Source organism: Mustela erminea, chromosome 19 (assembly GCF_009829155.1).
Source record: "Mustela erminea isolate mMusErm1 chromosome 19, mMusErm1.Pri, whole genome shotgun sequence".
Classification (NCBI taxonomy): Eukaryota; Metazoa; Chordata; class Mammalia; order Carnivora; family Mustelidae; genus Mustela; species Mustela erminea.
Window position 1 is genome coordinate 48,844,879 of NC_045632.1, and position 20,177 is coordinate 48,865,055.

General features: G+C 45.5%; 1 protein-coding gene across 5 annotated transcripts in view; it reads right to left on the bottom strand.

The window, feature by feature from the left end:
- WDR59 (WD repeat domain 59) overlaps positions 1-20,177 on the bottom strand; it is a 94,270-nt gene that overhangs the window by 41,399 nt on the left and 32,694 nt on the right. For all 5 annotated transcript variants that reach the window (XM_032324171.1, XM_032324172.1, XM_032324176.1 and 2 more), the window contains exons 7-14: positions 17,987-18,075; positions 14,964-15,080; positions 9,869-9,946; positions 7,834-7,990; positions 4,517-4,596; positions 3,014-3,146; positions 2,755-2,879; positions 858-1,022 (exon numbers count right to left, since the gene is read on the bottom strand). In XM_032324171.1, the coding sequence (XP_032180062.1) occupies positions 858-1,022; positions 2,755-2,879; positions 3,014-3,146; positions 4,517-4,596; positions 7,834-7,990; positions 9,869-9,946; positions 14,964-15,080; positions 17,987-18,075 (944 nt within the window). The remainder of the gene's footprint in view (positions 1-857; positions 1,023-2,754; positions 2,880-3,013; positions 3,147-4,516; positions 4,597-7,833; positions 7,991-9,868; positions 9,947-14,963; positions 15,081-17,986; positions 18,076-20,177) is intronic.

A 20,177-nucleotide genomic window follows, 5' to 3' on the forward strand; every position in this document is an offset into this window, starting at 1 on the left:
GCTAGCCAGCCTCACCTGAGCAGGGCACCACCTTCTTCCGTGAAATGAATTTTTTTTAAAATTTTTATTATTTTTTAAATTTTAATGTTCTCAGAATTCTTTTTTTTAAGATTTATTTATTTGTCAGAGAGAGAGAGAGAGCACAAGCAGGGGGAGTGGTAGGCAGAAGGAGAAGTGGTAGGAGAAGCAGGCTCCCCGCTGAGCAAGGAGCCCAATTTGGGCCTCAATCCCAGTAACCCTGGGATTATGACCTAAACTGAAGGCAGACGCCTAACCGACTGAGCCACTCAGACATCCTGGAACGATTTAAAAGAAAAAACAAAAAAAAAAAAAACAGAGAAAAAAGACCTAAGCTGAGATCAAGAGTTGGACACTTAACTGACTGAGCCACTCAGGAATCCCTTGTTTTCCAATTATAAAATACCTTTTAGCTTCAGAATACACCTAGCCTACTGTTCCCAGATAAATGAAAATGTACAGCAGGGTTCTTAACCTGGGATTCATGCAGAGTTTTAATGAGATCTATGAGCAGATTATATACGACAGAACTACAACTATTTACACGCAATATTTCTAAGATTATATAAGGCATCTGTACAAATTTCTCTGGGGAAGGGTCCATTGTTTTCATTTAATGTTTGAAGGGGCTCCACGATCCAAAAAGGTTAAGAACCATGGCCCTGACGTTTTCTATAGACAATAAAGTTAACAGAGAAGCACATCCACACAGATGGACTTTCAAATCTCATCTACTGGAGCTTTCATTCAACTTGACCATGCAGCTTAAGACGCTGATGCCCATGAACAGACGTTTCCTCTTACGACACTACGGAGAACGTGTGAACAGAAAGCCCCACCTTTAGCAGCTTCGCTTTCATCGTGGATGTGATGGTTGTAGGGTTGATAAACTGGAAGGAAGGGGCAGCGTTGTTGGGGTACTGCGCGGGGAATTTCACCAGCATCTTGACGCGGTGGCTGCTGCAGTGCACGGACACCGTGCAGCTCCTGTCCGCCGCATCCATCTACAGGCAACAAAGGAGCAACAGCTTAGGAGAGGAACCATCGGGCATCTCCGGACACTAATACATTTAAACAAGCTGACTGCAAGCTCGAGGTTCCCGGGACCGGGGCAAAGGGAGACTTTCCAGAGACAAACCAATTTGGAAGACTGAGACAACTCGTATTGAAGACAGATTTTTAATTTTGGCACTGATTTAATAAGTTCAAAGTATTGTGACTTAAAAAAGCTTCAGCCTGAAGCTGTGAGGTAGACTGAAACTTGTTATATTTATTTTGAGATGAGAAAAGAGAGCAGGAAGAAGTGAAATACCGGTCTGAGTTAAAAAAGTACTCCTGGGAAAATCCATGGAGACAGCGGATTAGCGGTGCCCAGGTGTGGGTGGGGTGCCCCCCCCACAATGGGCCATGAATGGGTATAGGACTTTTTAGGGATGATGATGATGAAAATGCTGTGGAATTAGGGGTGATAATGGCAGAGCTCTGTGACTATTCTATGAACCACCAAATTATACACTTTAGAAGGGCAAACTTCATAGTTAGGTGAATTACATCTCAGTACTTTTTAAAAAAGCACTCCTGGAAAAGGAATCAAGACCTCCTTCTTAAACTAGAATCACTTGGCTATCCACACCATTCTTACCTGTTCTCAACAGAGGGGTATGATCTAAATTGATACAGATAATCAATTAATCAAAGAATCCTTTCTCTCTCTTGATTTCTCGCACTGCCAACTGCAGAAGGCAGCTGGAGTAGAGCAAAGAAAGGCGCACACACGGGAAATCTGGAGACAGATTCAAATAGCTGCTGACTTCCTACAAGTCATGACATCTCTTAGTGTCAACTTCTCCTCTGTGAAGTCGGGATAAAAGCATGTATTGCAGAGTTGTTTTAAAGGCCAAAAGAGGGGCCCCTGGGTGGTTCAACAGGTTAAGCATCCAATTCTTGACTGCAGCTCAGGTCATGAGCTCAGGGATGTGAGATGGAGCCCCGTCTTGGATTACATCCTGGGCATGGAGCCTGCTTGGGATTCTCTCTGTCCCTCTGCCGCACGCCCACCCCCAAAAAGGCCAAAGGAGATAATTATGCATACACACATATCCATACCTGTTAGTTGAATCTGGGCAAAAAAAGAACAAATCAAGCTTCAAAACTCAGACTCAGTTTTCTGAAGGAAAGCATTTCAGTATCTCCCCAAAAGGAAGAGAGTAAACGTTTTCATGTGTTAAATGAACAAAGAGGTTTGATGACCTTCTTACTATGAATCTAAGTCATTAAGGAAATGACCAGCTTTAAGGGAGGACAGTACAGCAGAGCACAAAGAACCTGGGGGCTGGGGGGTGGAGGGCTGGGTGTCAGGATATCTGGCTTTCAAACTCAGCTCTGCCACTAACTCTACCAGTAACCTTTGCCAAAGCACTAAGCCTTCCTGGCTCTAAGTAACTTCACACAAAGTGGTAAAACGAGGTGTTGGGAGCAGCTAGGAGGATTTCAACACACATGAGCATCAGCTTACTCCTCGGTTCATCTGACAAGAAAATACTACGGTGAGGCTATAATTTGCATTTGCAAAACATCTATTTCTCTAGAAAACCTAGGAAATAAAAAAGCCAGCAGAGAGGTTCACTTGTTGGAGCAGCAAAGCTCTCTGCTAGCCGAAATGAGAGCTGGAGGAGTCCCTTGGCCCACCGACGGCCACCCGCCAGCAGGGGAGCGAGGTGGTAAGCCAGTGAGCACCTCCACATTGACGTTCCGGATCTGCACGTTGATCAGGGAGAACTCCTGCTGCAGAGTCTGCGGGAGCCCCGGCTGCTCCGATTTCTTCTCTTCCAGGATACTGCTCGGGGGGTCTTCCTTTAAGACTGGCAGGGGAGAGAGGTTCTTCAGTTTTTGGCAAACACTTTTGAAAACAGGTCCGAGGGCCGTTCTAGGTATGTGCTGAAACTCTGAGATGCACAGGGGGTACGTCACCTGAAACACCCGTCTGGCCAATTACCTTCCTCCTCCCCGTGGCTCAGGTTGTGCTGGTGATCTGTATCTTGAACGTGCAGGGTCTTCTCTGGTTCCGGCAGAAGAGAAATGCTCTCAATGAACTCATCGACACCATCTAGTATGTCATTTGCACAAAGCTGCAACAAAGGGTAGAAGATCTAGGTCCACAGAAGTCAGTGGCAATGATCTCCATGTCTGGTTAGGGTTCTGACTTAAAAATGGGAAGCACAAAAGCTAAAGGTGTCAGCCAAAAACTGATCAAAATAGGCTTTACCCATTACCAAATCTCCCTGGCTAAATATACAGGAGATGAGAGTTTCAGCTACCCTGGAAATTTTTCATCCTGCTCCGAGTTTATGCAAGCCTCAGAAAACATTATTTTAAATTCCAAGCCTTTATTGAGTTGTTCAGCTAACCCAAGACCAAAAATGAACAAATGGTACTTTCTAGAAAAAATATATTTGAAAGGCAGTAAGGTGAGGATATTGGACCCAAACACTCAAGAGTGACTTTGTACTGAGCAGTGCTGCAGATTTTATTTTTAAGATTGAAGGACTGATGGATCGGCTGATTTTTAAGTAATTACTGTAGCCAACGTGAGGCTCGAACTCACAATCCTGAAATCAAGAGCTGTATGTGTTCTGGGGTGCCTGGGTGGCTCAGTCGGTTGGGTGTCTGATTCTTGGTTTTAGCTCAGGTCATGATCTCGGGATCATGGGATCGAGGCCCACATCAGGCTCCACACTCAGCCAGGAGTTGGCGTGTCCCTCTCCTTCCCCCTCTGCTCTTCCCCAGACAGGCGATCTCGCTAATTAATTAATTAATTAATTAATTAAAATCTTAAAAAAAAAACAAAAACAAAAACAAAGAGAGAGAGAGTTGCATGTTCTCGTTCCCAGGTTTTGGCACCAAAAAAAGGAGCTGCCTCTTCTACCAACTGAGCCAGCCAGGCACCCCCACTCGGGAGGCCACACGAGGACGCACAGTTCCTGCCTGTAAGGCACGTCGCCACGGAATGGAAAAATCGTGTTGAGGCACAGCACAGCCAGGGCCACGGCAGTTCACACCAGGTACCAACCACTGTGCTTCACGTAAGAAACAGGTATCATTTATGGGGCAAAAATTGAAAAGAGCTTCACAGGACAGGTGCCGCGGGTGGTCGTTAAGGGCTCTGAACACTGCAGGTAAGGTCAGACGTCCCAGTTCAGTTAGAAGAAGAGAAAGAAATGAAGCCCACAGGCCGTCTGCTCGGTAGGCTGCCCACACTCTCATGCCGGGACCAGAGAAAAGGCGGTCAGAGGCTCTTGACGCTTAAAAGTGCCCAACGCTAGAGTTGGCTCTTGAAGCCCTGAAAGCCTCAGTGTGGCCTCCACACGCCACTCGGCCAACAGCAAGTGTTAGTGAATGTCTCTCACGCGTCCTCTGACTCCAAGGACTCAGGCCTATACGTTCTGTAAGTTGCAAGCACACCCAGGCGCGCTCCTCCACAACAGCGCGGAGTACGTACCCTCTGCATCTGGGAATCCACCCGCCACATCCTCAAGGTCTGATCCCGTGACCATGTAACCAGCTGGTAGTCCTTGGACCCTAGAAATCACCAAATAAGAATCCTGCAATTTTTTTTTTTTTAATTCGAAATCACTTTTGCTACAGGTTCCAATGGGGTGAGACTCCTTCACCCACCCAGTCAACAAAGACTTGCTGACCCTCTTCTACATGCCGGGCACTACTCCAAGTGCTAGAACAAGCAGGACTGCTCCAGTATCTGTCTTTACAGATCTCACAATCCAGCGGTGGCAAGAGAAGAATGGATAAATACATAATAAAATGTGTGGTAGGGACAGTGTTATTTAAAAAAAAAAAAAAAGAAGAAGAAGAAGAAACAACAACCAGGATAAGAGAACTGATGGCGAAGCTATTTTTAGACAGGCCTCCCTGAGGAAGTCACATTTGAGCAGAAACTTAAATGAAGTGAAATGATATCTGGCAGCCCAGCAGGTGAAGAGGGACGCTGGGATTTAACGTCACATTGAACTTTCGCCTCCACAAATGTTCCTCCTTTTATACGCTCCAGAGGAGCTGAGCGTGAATATGATTTTTTGTGAAATGAATTGCTTTAAATGCATAATGGAACCTTACCACTGAAAAGAATTCTTTGGTAAAGAGAAGCACCTCTTTATGAAATGGATAATCGATCTTGAGTGTTCTTAACTGACTGAGTTATATTTTCACATGTCACATCTGGTCAGAGGGAAATTATTCCAAAATCGTTTAGGGAGCTTTATGAAAAGATCGGGGCACTTCGGAGTAATTAGGTCATATCTAGAATCTCCCTTATGGCCATCCTTAGAGAGCAAAGAATTTAGAAGAGTTTAGAATTGAATTTCATCCAATTCCTTCATTTTACAGGTGGGAAAATGGAGGTCACAGAGAACATGATGGGTCCGAGCTAAAAGGGGAGGTAAGCGACAGAAGTTCCTTCTCTGTGTCACTGCCCTCAATCGGGCTTCACTCCCTCAGCGTGTTACTGTATCCTTGTGTGTGCCTAACAGGACACAAGTCTTCTGAACAGCTGCCTGCCAGGAGTCCCCCGGCCGTGCAGACTCAGGTTTACATCAGCAATCGTCTGCCTCCACATCTGGCTCCTTTTCGTGTCCCTGACTGTGGAGAAAAGTTATCCCTAATTCCGCTCTAATCCCGACCCCTCTACCAGTGCCTCCACCCCCATTCCCTCTCACCCTCACAAGGCCCTAGCTTTCCCACATACCCACTCTCTTGCATCCTCTCCTCACGCTCAGAGGGAGAAGGCAGAGGCTCTAAGATCAATTCAGTCTGCTTCTTGCCTGTGAAGGGAACTTCAATCACAAAATCAGTTCCTGCTGCCTCTGTCCACGCTGCCTTACAATTTGGCCTCTATCTTCAGTCTGCTTCTGGAACTCGTCTCCTAATGATCGCATCGCTTCCTAGTTGTACAATTAAGGGCTTTTCTCTTATTCTACAAGGTGATCCTTCAGCAACATCTGAAATCAGTGACTGGCGCCTCCGTCGTGGAGCACCCTTGCCCCTTGGCCAGGACACCCCGCTTCTCCTGCTAGCTCTCTAGGAGCTCCTGCACCACAGTGAAAACCCAAGTCAAAGCTTGAGATAACCCAGTAAAAACTAAGAAGACATGGCAGTAAAATAAAACGAAGTGGCAACGGTTGAAAAAGAAGTAAAATACAAGAAACGTGTGGGGGGATTACATTTACGAAAGATCCAACAAGTGAGCTGAAGCCATCTCAGGGGCTGCGTAAATGGGAGGTAAACAATAAAAATAAGAACAGCAATCACTCTCATAAATAGAAGGATAGCGTTTCCTTCCCGGGAAGGGACAGGATTGTGGTCCGAGGCTTAAGCAATGTTCGCTTTCTAGACCATGGTGGTAGTTACACAGATTTTCTCTTCCAAATTTGTAAGACTGTACAGGTTTTATGCAACTTTCTAGACAGATGATATACTTTGCAAGAAAAAGGAGTTTGAAGAAATACCTGTAACTTGCACTCAGAATCTCACTACTGACTAGATAGTCTCAATTTACACAATTCACCTTGCGAGCTTACAGATGACAGATAACTGAAAGCGGGTTGCTACAAACTTTTCGTTTCAAGCCAAAACTACAGGCCAACCTCTCCCTGCCAGACCACAAGAAACGACATCATCTGTTTACTATGGCAAAAAGCAAGAGCCGAAGATGAAAGCCAAAGTCATGCATGCAAATTGATGGGATTAAGACCAAGCAGCCTCATGTTTCTAGAAGCAGGGATATTCGGGAAATAAAGATGAGAAAATTAAGAGGATGACCAAAAGAGTCTCTTCAAAAACTATCCTGGAAGAGAGGCTCATGAAGGTCACAAAGAAGCCGGGATAAGCTGAGCGCTCTAATCCCAGGTCTACCCAAGACCCTTCCTGGGACTCTGGAGAGGTCACATCACTCCACTGCCTGGTTTTCCTTCTTTAATACAGAAAGACCAAGAAATATGCTTCTGTTCCCTAAAACCTTTAGATATCGTGACAATAAGATCTCAGGAGAAGAGAAGCTGCTACTAAGTTTGCATGAGTTGGTGGAGAAGTGAAGGCCAAGGGCTTCTGACTCCATTACACTTGACCTTGCACTGGTCAGGGCTGGCTAGACGAAGCTACAATAACGAACAATGCCCAAATCTCAGGGGCTTAAAGCAAGGACACCTTGCTCACGGGTGCAGCTCCAGCTGGAGTTCTGCCAGCTGTGGTGGCCGCAGCAAAGACAGCGTGTAATTGTACAATGGCTGCTAATGCTTCAACCCAGAAGAGATCGCATCCCTCTGTTTATGTCTCATGATCAAAGCAAGCCATGTGGCCAAACCCATCTTCAAGGAGATGCAAGATAAAACAACACTATGTGTTGTGAAGGGAACTAGGAACACGTGGTAGGCGGGGTCCTGATGGCGACCTCAGGTCTCCTTCCTCCCCAGAGTGGCAAGGAGCGAACATCAGACTTCTGAGGACTGTGACCCCAGAGTTTTTCAGCCCTAGAGATGATCCAAAAGCAAGTCTATCCCTCTCTTACAGATCTCTTCCGTGCAGGTGAGAGACGGCACTGAACCTACAAGAAGGGGCACTAGCTTGGGACAGAAGCCATAGGCACACCCCTTTTCTCATCTACAGTGAATGGTGGCAGTCCCCCTGACTCTCCCATTCCTCAAGCCCAGTGCTGAGGGGTCTACGTCCTCCACACTGGCCCACACAGCCAATCCCACTGGAGCTGCTGTAGAACAGGGCTCAGAAGGAAATCAGGCCCCCACTCACCCTCCTTCTGCTTCCTCCACTGGAACTCCAGCACCACATCATCGTGCCCCACGAAGGTATGGACAGGGGTGTTCAAGTCAAAGACGTTCCACAAAAGAAGGCTGTTTTCCCTCCGAAGCTGGGGGACCATCACAGTCACCAATCCATTGCTGAAAGGCTATGGCAGGAAAGGGAAAAGCAGGGAATTATTCCAGGGAGAGTCAGCTGAATCTTGAATTACCAAGGCTGGAATGCTTTCCTAACTAACATAAATGAGATGACGGAGGGCCCCAACCCATCTGGGGAAACGTTTTCCAAATACCGTAAGTTAACCATCCTTCCACTTTTCTTTTGCATTTATTCTACTTTTTCCTGTGCATGGAAGGGACCATAGCGAGTAAAAAAATAAAGCTAAGCCAAATACTTGGAGAACTTGAAATTCTAAAATAAGCAAATGGCTCTGACTGCTGCACACCAGAACACACTGTTTCACATCCAGAGCGAGTATGCAAGACACGCTGGGGAAAACCCCAGAGCAGCGGGCGGGATTCTTGCCATGTGGAAATGCACCAGCAGCACGACAGCCACACGAAGCATCACCTTCCCACGCCCTGCCCCCCAAACCACAGCTATTCAGAGGGAAACACTCCAATCTCAGGACTGGCATGCTTTACCTATCGACACCTCATCAGCTAAGTAGCAAAGGGGCCCACTGGGTAAATAATCAGACTCTGTTCTTGGAGGAATAAACTACGGTCACCTAAAAGCACATTTATCTTCACTTTCCCTCCTGGCAGTACTCCTGGACTTCTCTGTTTATTTTTTAAAGTAAACATATTAATCCAGAGAACTATTTCAATTCATAAGAACAATGTCTGGTTTCTTGACAAGCACTCCCAGATGCAAAAGCCACTTAATACCTAAATTATCTTCTATGTTCCACAGCGCGTCAGAGTGACAGCCTAACACATAAAGGCAGCTTTATTCATCTCTGTGCGCTCCCTTTCAAGTTGACAATGAAGAAAATATATTATCTCTGATCAGAAGCTATCAATGTGGCAATGGAAAAACTGCTGAAAGACTAATAGCTTTATTCTGCAGCATTTTATGGTTTATAAAGCATTTTCACATACCATTTCTCAAAAGGAAAGGCATATTGTACATGTGCTAAATGCCACTGAATTGCATACTTTAAAATGGTAAATTTTATCACAATAATAAAAAGGAAGGCCTGGTAAAAATTATTATTCAGATGCTACAGAAAAGGAAACTATCGCTCAAAAGCATCCGGCAGCTTGCCCAAGGCCACACAAAGATTAAATGGCTCATTGCAAATACAGAAACAATCTAAGTGATCTAAGTGTCCATCAATGAATGAATAAAGGGGCGCCTGGGTGGCTCAGTCACTTCCAGTTCGAAGATGAGCAAGTTCAGGGGATCGAATGCACAGCCCGGGGATGACTGTTAATAACACTCTATTATATTCTTGGAAGTTGCTAAGAGAGTAGATGTTAAATGTTCTCAATACAAAAAAGAAATGGCAATTATGTGATGTGACAGAGGTATTAGCCAACCCTCGGGTACTAACAGTCTTGCAATATCAAATCCATGGGGGTATACCTTGAACTTACGCAATGCTACAGGTCAATTACATCTCAATAAATGTTGGGAAAAAATTAAAAGGCACCAATGGGCCCAAAACTCAGGTCTTCTGAATCTAAGCCAGATTTCTTTCTACCATGGTCCACTGACTGCAAGCCCCAAACCCTGTGGCCCCATCTCCCCCGCTTTCCCTGCCAGTAGTGACGACCTTCACGTGGCCTGAGCTCCCAGGCTATGGTCAGCAACTCTTGCACAGGTTCTTCCCCAACATTTCAAGGACAAGTTTTTAAATACATACCGGCTTTTATGCCATCATTACTGCCTTTGTCCCACCCCTCAGCCAAGACAGAAAGAGAAACTGCCTCACAAAGAAAATAAGAGAAAAGGGTCCTTGGCCCCCATGTCTGGACACTAAGGGGAAGCTCCCCAGCAGGATGTGGGGTGTCCCACTCACAGTGTATCTGGCCTTCCAGACAGGCACCTGGCAAGGGAGAATACTGAGGTATTTCCGAGGCTGGCGGTAATCCCAGAACTAGAAGAAAGAAAACAGGGTAATTTGTTAAACAAATGCCATTAAAAAACCCAACAACTGGGGTGCCTGGGTGGCTCAGTGGGTTAAGCCTCTGCCTTCGGCTCAGGTCGTGATCCCAGGGTCCTGGGATCGAGCCCCACATCAGGCTCTCTGCTCAGCAGAGAAGGCTCTCTCTCTGCCTGCTTCTCTGCCTATTTGTGACCTCTGTCTGTCAAATAAATAAATAAAAATCTTAAAAAAAAAAAACAACCAACAATTGAAATAAGCACAGCCTGCAGACGCTCCACTCTCTGTCCTCGGTGTGTTCCCAGCAGCACTGCCAGCCAAGAGAGCAGGGCAGACACACAAACCTTTCCCATATATCAACATTACAGGAGAATTTCCCAACATCACCAGGACCAGCCCTCGGGGCCGATCATCAGCTTCCGTCTGCCTATTAAACGGGCCTAGAGGTGAAAGGTCAGAGTGACAAGCTTTCCCCCATGTCACTTTTATACCATGCAGGGCAAAGTAAGAACTAATGACAGGCAATGTGCTAACTACTTACTGCATTCCAGACCAAGCTGAGAGCTTTAGGTTTTGTTATCCCATTTAATCTTTGCGACAACCAAATTAAGGGTGTCATTCAGTTCTTTCTCAAATGTAGAAGCTAAATGACGAAACAATCCAGCTTGCCCAAGGTCCCACAGGGAAGAGGTGGCTGTTTGGACACCAACGCACTCACATACACTATCACCCACTCCGCCACTGACCATGCAGAACTCGAGACTGCGAAATGCACAGAGGTGAGCCAGACACACTCCCCCTTAGGGATGCCTGCGCTTTCAATGAAGGGACACAACTATACTTGGAGCCTGAGCCTCGGTTGTGAAGCAGGAAACTGTAGAGACAGGAGAACCAAGACTGCAACTCTGCACTATTCCAGTATTAAGAAATTATTCTCAAAAATAGATGACAGTTGGGGCGCCTGGGTGGCTCAGTGGGTTAAAGCCTCTGCTTTCGGCTCAGGTCATGATCCTGGGGACCTGGGATCGAGCCCCACATCGGGCTCTCTGCTCGGCAGGGAGCCTGCTTCCTCCTCTCTCTCTGCCTGCCTCTCTGCCTACTTGTGATCTCTGTCTATCAAATAAATAAATAAAATCTTAAAAAAAAAAACAATAAAAAAAAATAGATGACAGTTTGGCAGCTTCTTAAAAAGTTAAACACGCATATGCCATTGACCAATTGACCCATAGGCCATTGATCCCAACTCCTAACTATTTGTCCTGGAAAAGTGAAAAGTTCCATTCGCAGGAAAATCTATCTGTGAATGTTTACAGCAGCTCTATTCACAATCATCAAAAACTGCTGACAGCCCAGTCAGTGTTCTTCAGTGGGGCAACAGATGATCAACGTAGTATGTCCATACAGTGGATTACCACTCGCCAACTAAAAGTATCTGATCTATCGATTCTTAAAGTACCTTGGATGAATCTTGAAGGTGATATCCTGAATGGAAGAAACCAACCCAAATAGTACATACTGAATCATTCCATTTAAATGACCTTCTCAAAACGACAAAACTACAGTGATGGGGTTGCCTGGGTGGCTCAGTGGGTTAAGCCTCTGCCTTCAGCTCAGGTCATGATCTCAGGGTCCTGGGATCGAGCCCCGCATTGGGCTCTCTGCTCAGTGGGGAGCCTGCTTCCCCCTCTCTCTCGGCCTGCTGCTCTGCCTACTTGTGATCTCTCTCTGTCAAATAAATAAATAAAATCTTCAAAAAAACCCCCCAAAAACCTACAATGATGGAGAACATTATCAGTGGCTGCTAGAAGTTGGGGTTTGGAGGGTGTGGCTATACAGGGATCGCATGAGGTAATTCTTGTTTCTTCTGACAACTCTCTTTTTGACAAATTTGGACTCCACATTCAAAATAATAAAATTGTTAAGACGTGTTTTCCACCTAAACTGTGGCTGGGTTTCCCCGATGGCTACAGAGAAAACTGTAACTTGCTCCCTCAACTTACAAAAGAAGGGAAACTAGAAATCATTAGGTCAGCGTGGCATTCTCCAGATTTTTAATTAGATCAACACTTCGTGAATGCCTTCCTATTATCAAGTCTACCAATGTGAAAAACTAGCAAAGGAAAAAGTTCAACCTCCCTAAGTTAATTACATACAGGTAAGATAATAGTACTATTGAGTATATTTCGGCAATTGGTTACTTTTCATGTTTATTTATAGACTATCACAAGAACTGTTAAAAAAATCAATCCTTTAAAAAAAAAAAGATTTGTGGGGTGCCTGGGTGGCTCAGTGGGGTAAGCCTCTGCCTTCAACTCAGGTCATGATCTCAGGGTCCTGGGATCGAGCCCCACATCAGGCTCTCTGTTCAGCAGGGAGCCTGCTTCCCTCTCTCTCTCTGCCTGCCTCTCTGCCTACTTGTGATCTCTCTCTCTGTCAAATAAATAAATAAAATCTTAAAAAAAAAAAAAAGGATGTTTCCAGATTTAAATATGCTCGACTAGTGAGCATTATAACATATAATAACAACATATAATGATGGACAAGTTAGAGGACCCTGGGGATTGAACCGAGTCCTCACTCATTTCATAACCTGATCTTACTCTCAAAGGAACCACTGTCAGTCTTATGAAATGATGATATGCTGCATGTGAATGGCTTCAGTCTATTTAATCTGACAGACTGGTTAGTAAAAGTACCAGAGCAGCCATGCCGTCCTCTCGCCCATAGGTGATTTCTGCTTTTTTCTTACTTGCCAGAAGGCCCTTGCTACAAGTTACAGATCAGAAAGGAAGGCTTCTGAAGAAATATCAGAAGAGCCTCAGGCAAGAAAGAACCAGGTTTCTGAACAGCCTTGTGGGTACAGGACTCTCAGTAAGGCTGACCTTGTTGACCCAGAGGCAGACACACATCTTTCAGGATGGACCAAGGATCTGTGTCTGGATTTCCAGGGCTGCTCCTCTAGAAGAAGGGAATATCGCAAATTTGACAGGATCGGGACAAAAACAATCATTAAACTGGTATGAAGTCATCTCATTGTGGTTAATGTTCTATTTTTAACAGCCAGATAAGAAAAATCCTTTTCTTTCTTCTCGATCTAGCTCTAACCCTCAATTCAACAGTTTCACAGTTTAACAATTTATAAACTCAGGTGAAACATTCAGTGGTATCTTGTTCTGGTGTACCCCTTCAATTCAGAAAACAAAAATATAATAAAAATGTGTTACTACAGGGGTGCTTGGGTGGCTCAGTGGGTTAAAGCTTCTGCCTTCGGCTCAGGTCATGATCCCAGGGTCCTGGGATCAAGCCCCACATCAGGCTTTCTGCTCAGCAGGGAGCCTGCTTCCTCCTCTCTCTCTCTGCCTGCCTCTCTGCCTACTTGTTTGACAGATAGAGATATCTGTCTTATATCTAGACTTATTTGACAGATAGAGATATCTGTCAAATAAATAAATAAAATCTAAAAAAAAAAGATTATGTAGGAAAAAATGACATATTGATACTAACATACAAATTACTAATAAATATGGTTGAATATTATGCAAGTAGCTCTGATACGGCTTCAATTACAATTATGCTATTTATATACATTCAACAGAAACGCCTCCCTTCCACCAGGATATAGTGAAATAAATTAAATATCATGTCAAAAGTCTCATTTAATTCCTAAGCTCTGCCTACAAGTAAGGAACAAGGACTGAGTCTCACATGTGGAAACTCACCTGTTGCCTGCTTCAATACCCACGGAATCCAGCCTACAGGTAGTAAAGATGTCGCTGAACAGGACAAACTTGAGGAAAGAGGAGGAGGGAAATTGTATGGTTTCTGGGTTCTGAACTTGGGTGACAAGGTGCCAAAAATCCAAGCCCCAAATAAACAAACAAAAAAACCCATTCCAGCACATAAAAGTAAATGACAACCCTAAGGGATTTACAAACCTCAAGACAGAAGTTAACTTTTCAGGCCTCGGTGTTATGGTTCTAGTTTTGCTCACCATACCATAAAATGACATTATCTGTGTGCCCATGTAAACAAATCATTATGTTAATGATGCTGAATCAGAAAATTGCTAAGCCAACTAGTGTGGTCAAATCTCTGTCCTTCCAGACAGAGACCTGACCACAAGGAGGGCCTGTGGAATGAGGCTGGCCCTGTGCCCTGCATCCTTCTAAACACATCAGTCGAGATAGGAAAAACAAACAAGAAATGCTGCACTCTGAGATAAACCAAAAATAATAGGGTTACAGAAACACATAAAAACCCTGGAGCATTTCCTGTAAGTGAGAGAGACTCTCTGTCAACTCTGTCCCTGACTTTTTTTTTAAGATTTTTATTTCTTTATTTGACAGAGAGAGATCACAAGTAGGCAGAGAGGCAGGCAGAGAGGGGGAAGCAGGCTCCCAGCTGAGTGGAGAGTCCAGAGGTGGGGCTCGATCCCAGGACCCTGACATCATGACCTGAGCCGAAGGCAGAGGCTTAACCCACTGAGCCAGGTGCTCCTGTCCCTGACTTTTGTAGTGCTGCTGGCTGAAGATGTCCTAACTTTTGTGGATGGGATAATCATATTCGAAGAGTGCTGGTTTTTCATCCCAGGGAGACTAGTCAGAAACTTGGTAACCTTAACAATTTTGTTAACCTTAACCTTAACAATATCAGCTTTTCTCCTTTATGATGTATCTGGTTTGGTTTGGTGTGGTGGTGGTGGGTTTTTTTTCCCCTGAAATCTGATTTCCTGGCAACTTCTTGGCAAATAAACTTCTCCTTTCTAAGTGGTTTAGTCTCCGACTTCGTTTCACAAAGGGAAAGAAGAAAACGCTCCAGGCAGATCCCAGGAACCCTATCAGAGATATGCTACTCTCCATTCCTACTGGCCCACAAGATCAGGCTTACCCGCCCAGAACCCCTACAGCACACACAGTGTGCTTGGCGTAGCTTTCCTTCCAAACCAGGTGCTGCTTCAAAATCTAATGCTTCCCAGACGCAGCGCCCCTAGCTGTCCCCAAGGGTCACCCACCTTGACAGAGTTGTCCTGACTGGAGGTAGCAAGAATGTGCTCAATGTCTGGGTGCCAGTCCAGGCCATGGATCTTGGAGAGGTGCGCTGCGAGATACTCCACCGCCGTGCTGGGTTTCTACGACAGGATCGGCACAGAGTGTTGTCAATTTATAAAGAGCTCCCTGAGTGTCCACCATAGAATGGTCTGCTGGGGGCTGGGTGGGGACACAGAAACACTACCCGATACTGTCTCTACCCTTAAGAAAATCCACTTTATTTTGTTTAAAACAAACAAAACAGAAAAAGACTTCTCCAACCCTCCTTCATACATGCTCTGTATTCGGGCCTGTGAACCTCATTTCTTTCCTCTCCAGTCCGAGTCACGGCTTTCATGAAGGATACCAGGTAGTGGGAGCTCTTTCGCTGACTGGTGGAGTCTGCAATCCCCGCTCCCTTCCTCGCTATCACCCAAGGAGAGGGGCTGCGCTGTCCTGACAGACTCGACCTCGAGACCGGAGGGAAAACCACCAATCTTAAAGTAATCGTGCACCAAGACCCCTCAAAGAGAATGAACACACATCACAGAAGATAACTCTTCATGATTAATAAGCTTATATAAAATAAGCAAACTCAGGAGGAAACCTCAGAAATACACGTTAAAGTCAGATTTTATTAAACTATCAAATTAGAAGATACTTGTAAATCATACTCGACGCTGGCAAGGCTCCCTTTGTCACTGCTGGTGTTTATACAAAATAGTACAACCTTTCGGCAAAAACCTTTGACAATTTTTACCAAGCAACTTAAGATTTTCCTTTCCTAGGAGAATATTCCAATTTCACAAAAAGCTTTAGATAACTAAAGATGTTCATCTTGGTGATACTGGGAATACCAGAAAGCTAGAAGCAACACAAACAGTACATGAGGAATAATTAAATTTTAGATCAACTACGGTACAGCTATCCAACATAGTATGGCAGAGAGACTAAATGTTAGACACAGGGATTATAGGACAGGGAAAATGCTATTAAATGGAAAAAGTAAGTATGACCATGTATGTAACAGGATAAACCATGTTTTTTAAAAAGCACAAAAAAACCCACCAAAATGCTAGCATTTGTTTTTGGGGAATGGGCCTATAAATGTTTTTTATTTTCTCTTCTACAGTTTCTACAAAGAGCATGTATTACTTCTATAATCAGTGCTGGTCTGTGAGGTTAAGAGCAGTCTTCAGAGCCAGCCTCCCTGAGTTCAAATCCCAACAACAGGCCTCAGTTTACTCATCTGTAGAATGGGGATAAAGACAGTACTTACTTTAAAGGCTAGTTATAAAGCAAGTTCTTAGGACAATGCCTGTGCATAAAAAACATGCAGTAAATGTTACGACTATTCGTCTTTGGGGTTTTTGAATGAAATCCAACATTGCCACCGATACTGCACTTTTTTAAGCCTCTGACGCCTGGTGCCAAGAGTGCTACTTCGATACTGGGAAGTGCCAGAGAAGTAAAAATATGACCTACGAGTTTTACAACCCATCTGAGCAAAAGTCCCAAGTATTAATTATGGGTGGCAGGGGGAGTTAAAATCCTTTAAACAAAACAGATAAAACTGCTGAGGGAAGTCAGGATTCTCAGTAGATCGACAGGAAGACTAGACAGGAACAGTCTGGCCGTCTCTTTCTGGAAGATAAGGAACACTACTAGTTTTTCAACACTAGTTCAGAAGACAAATACTGACAGGGATTAAGGGCAAACTACCAAATGGTTTATATTGCGGATGGCCTGAAAACAGTCTAAAGCAAGTCTGTATGCACTACAAACTAACCAAATGTTTTATTTAAACCATTTACATATTTAAACACTATACTAGTGATGAAAGGAACAAAACCAATCAACACTTTAGGGAATCAAGAGAGGGGAGAATGGCTAATAGGAGACCGCACTAAGGGACAGAGACAAAAACTAACACACAGAAGACGTACCCAACCAACCCTTATGTACAAAATCACCTTCTCACCCAGGAGCCATGGAAGGCAGAGGGCTTCGGCCAGCACAAGCTTCCCTACCAAGCTGTAGCACCCACTTCACCCGACCCCCCATCTGCTTCATTTCCTTCTCCTCTGCCCAACCGTCTGACCAACTCCCTGCCACAAGGGAAGGGACAGGGCTGCCAGAAGCCATGCTGGGATGAGACCACATCCCGGCTGACAGTTTCGGGAAACTACAAGTGGCTGCTTCCCACAGGAGCTGAGAAGCTCTAGCCCCCACTGTCGGAAAGCAGGAAGTGGCATGACACCCACGTCTTACAAAGTCAACTGCCCCGTGCATTATGACCCCATCATCTGGGAGTCGGACACGGGGGAGCATTTTCCCGCATCTCTGTCCTCACTGATGCCAAAAAACCAAACTCTCAATAGACTCTCCATGGCGGCAGCCACCCGGGAGCCTGTCCCTCTCCCGTGCCCATCAGTTACATGGGTTGTGCAGGGAGAATATATGCCCTGCGAGCTTCTGTGAGGCTAAGAGGACAGCTGGATGTCTAAGGAAGGATTTGAGCACCCTAAGTCCCTCGCCTTGGTGATTTCTATCAGAAACACCCAGGGTGGAATATGTCCTAGAACAACCAGTTTGCCCTCTGCAATATGGAGCAGGCTGACCTTCTAGAACAGTGTCTGGTCCCCGGGCTTGACCTCCTCAGTGACACACAATCAGTATCTTCATTTTGAAGATCAGGTAACCAAGGCTTGGAGAAGTGTAGTGGCTCAGCTGATAATGTAATTAGGAGGCAGCAAAATGGGGCTCTAACTTAGCAGGCCCAGTTCATTTTCTTAACCACTGATCCTAATACTCTCTATCTTCCTTCAACATGAGTTTTGATCAGGAAGCAAATGTCTTCCAGGACTATGATCTTAAAATGGCAATTTGCCACAGTCCACGGGGCACCCTGGCCTTTCTAGATGAGTCCCGCTACTCACAGCACCGTCCTCACACCCCCAGGGAGGGACTAAGGACCAACTGGGGTGGGCGACAAGAGATTACTCACCCGCTTGTCCCATATCCGCACATCCCCATCATGACTGGTGGCGAGGCAATTAGCATTTTTTTTATTCCATTTGACCTGTGAGGCACCGGCTGCAAAGGAAAATCAGGGGAAGAAAGCGGCTGCCCTCAACCCCCCTGGCACCAGAGTAGCGAGCGCTTCCAGGGCGGCTGGATAATGAGTTCCCGCTGAAGGAGAACAGAACCCGTCAAGTGTCTGTGACTGCACCAGCCCCACATTAAAGAGAAAATGAAGCCAAAAAATTAATGAATTAACTCGTCGGAACAGGATCAGAGTCACCTAATTGAGGAAATAATCGCACTCAGGAAAAAACCCTACTGGTGACCTCCGCGCAGAATCAGCAGGGAAGCACGTTTTCTAATGAGCAGCAGCCCAACATGGCGCCATGGCGGGTGGGGGTGGGGGTGGGGGCAAATGACTACTCCTCACACGGTCTATCTCTTCCTCATCCCCATAACAGGGGCCAGCCCAGCTCTCCCACTCAGAAGAGCCTCAGCTCAATGCTGGCTCCCACCTTCTCCCTCCCTCCCTCACTCCCCTATTTCGGAGGGCAACCTTGGAGAAACAAAGGTTCCCGAAGCTCAGCTGAAGAATAAGGCCCGGAGTTGCTCAATTCTGCCCTCAGAAGGGTGTGTGCACCTGCCCCCTCCTGCGCTTCCCTTTCCATCAGCAGCTGCACATGACCCCCGGCCCTGGATTCAGTCAGAGAACGGAATATCCCCCCACACTGTGAACTGAGTCCTTCCCCCACTCTACCAACACAAAGAGGTAACAACAGTAAGAAGGGAGCTATCTGAGAGGAGGCATTAGCATAAGATGTCAGACGGGCTGAGACCTGTGAAAATCTAGGACATATCAGCACTAGTAGTTGGCTCTGAAAAATAACCAAGTTCATTCAGTTACACCAGAACAACACAATGGCTCTCCTTCCCATCTCTTCTTGTCCTTGCTCAGGCCACAAGCATTTCCCCCTTTGGGTGGGGTGTTTATTACTGGGGACACTATGGTGCCCTGATCCAAGAAGAGTGGGAATGACACAACAAGGATTCAGAATCTAACAGGAAATGGAGTTAAGACCCAGAAGTTATCCTTGCTTGGCTTTGGCTTTTTGACACAACAAGGACTCAGAATCTAACAGGAAATGGAGTTAAGACCCAGAAGTTATCCTTGCTTGGCTTTGGTTTTTTGTGTTTTTTTGCTTGAGACACAAGACATCTTAAGTCACCTAGGAATGAACAGTGGAGACCCCTAAAGGAGGAAGCTAGCGTAGGAGACCCAGTTTCTTTGCAAGAAAGGGTATCAATTGTAGGAGAAAGTGAGTAGGAAGAGTCTGCCCCATTTCCTCAAGACAGATTACTCGAAGACTTCCAAAAGAAATATACTTTCCCCAGTGTGGAGGGCCATCAGACCATGAGGATTGCCAAAGGGTTCTGGGAACCCCCTGATTCAATCTGTTCTACTAGAGTTGCGACAACAGGGTCAAACAGTTCCCAGACCTTGGGTATTCTCGAACAGAGAACAGTCTGGAGTACACACGGGCTCTTACTTACTCCCTACCCCAAAGGCATAAGAAACGAGAGATAAAGGACCACGGACTCCAGGGAGCAAAACTGGCCAAGTTTCACCTTCAGGGAATGGTAGATCAAGCAGCTCACCAAACCCACAGCCTCTCATTTGCCTCTTTTCTCCCAAAGCAGCTTTGCTACCACTGAGAAATCTCACTGAGGGGCCCCTGGGTGGCTCAGTGGGTTAAGCCTCTGCCTCCAGCTCAGGTCATGATCCCGGGATCCCGGTATCGAGCCCTGCATCGGGCTCTCCGCTCAGTGGAGAGCCTGCTTCTCTCTCTCCCTCTACCATTCCCCCTGCTTGTGCTTTCTCACTCTTGCTCTCTGTGTTGCTTGCTCTTGCTCTATTGGAAATAAATAAATGAAATCTTTAAAAAAAAAAAAAAAAGTACCAAAAAAATACAAAGGAGCAGGATTTAAGAGACAGATAATGTATATTTTTAACAAAGATGTCAAAATACAATACTGATGGGACACCTGTGTGGTGCAGTCAATTAAGCCACCAACTCTTGGTTTCGGCTCAGGCCATGATCTTGGGGTTTTGAGATCAAGCCCTGCGTTGGGGTCTGGGCTCAGTGCAGATGTCTGCTTAGATTCTCTCCCTCTTC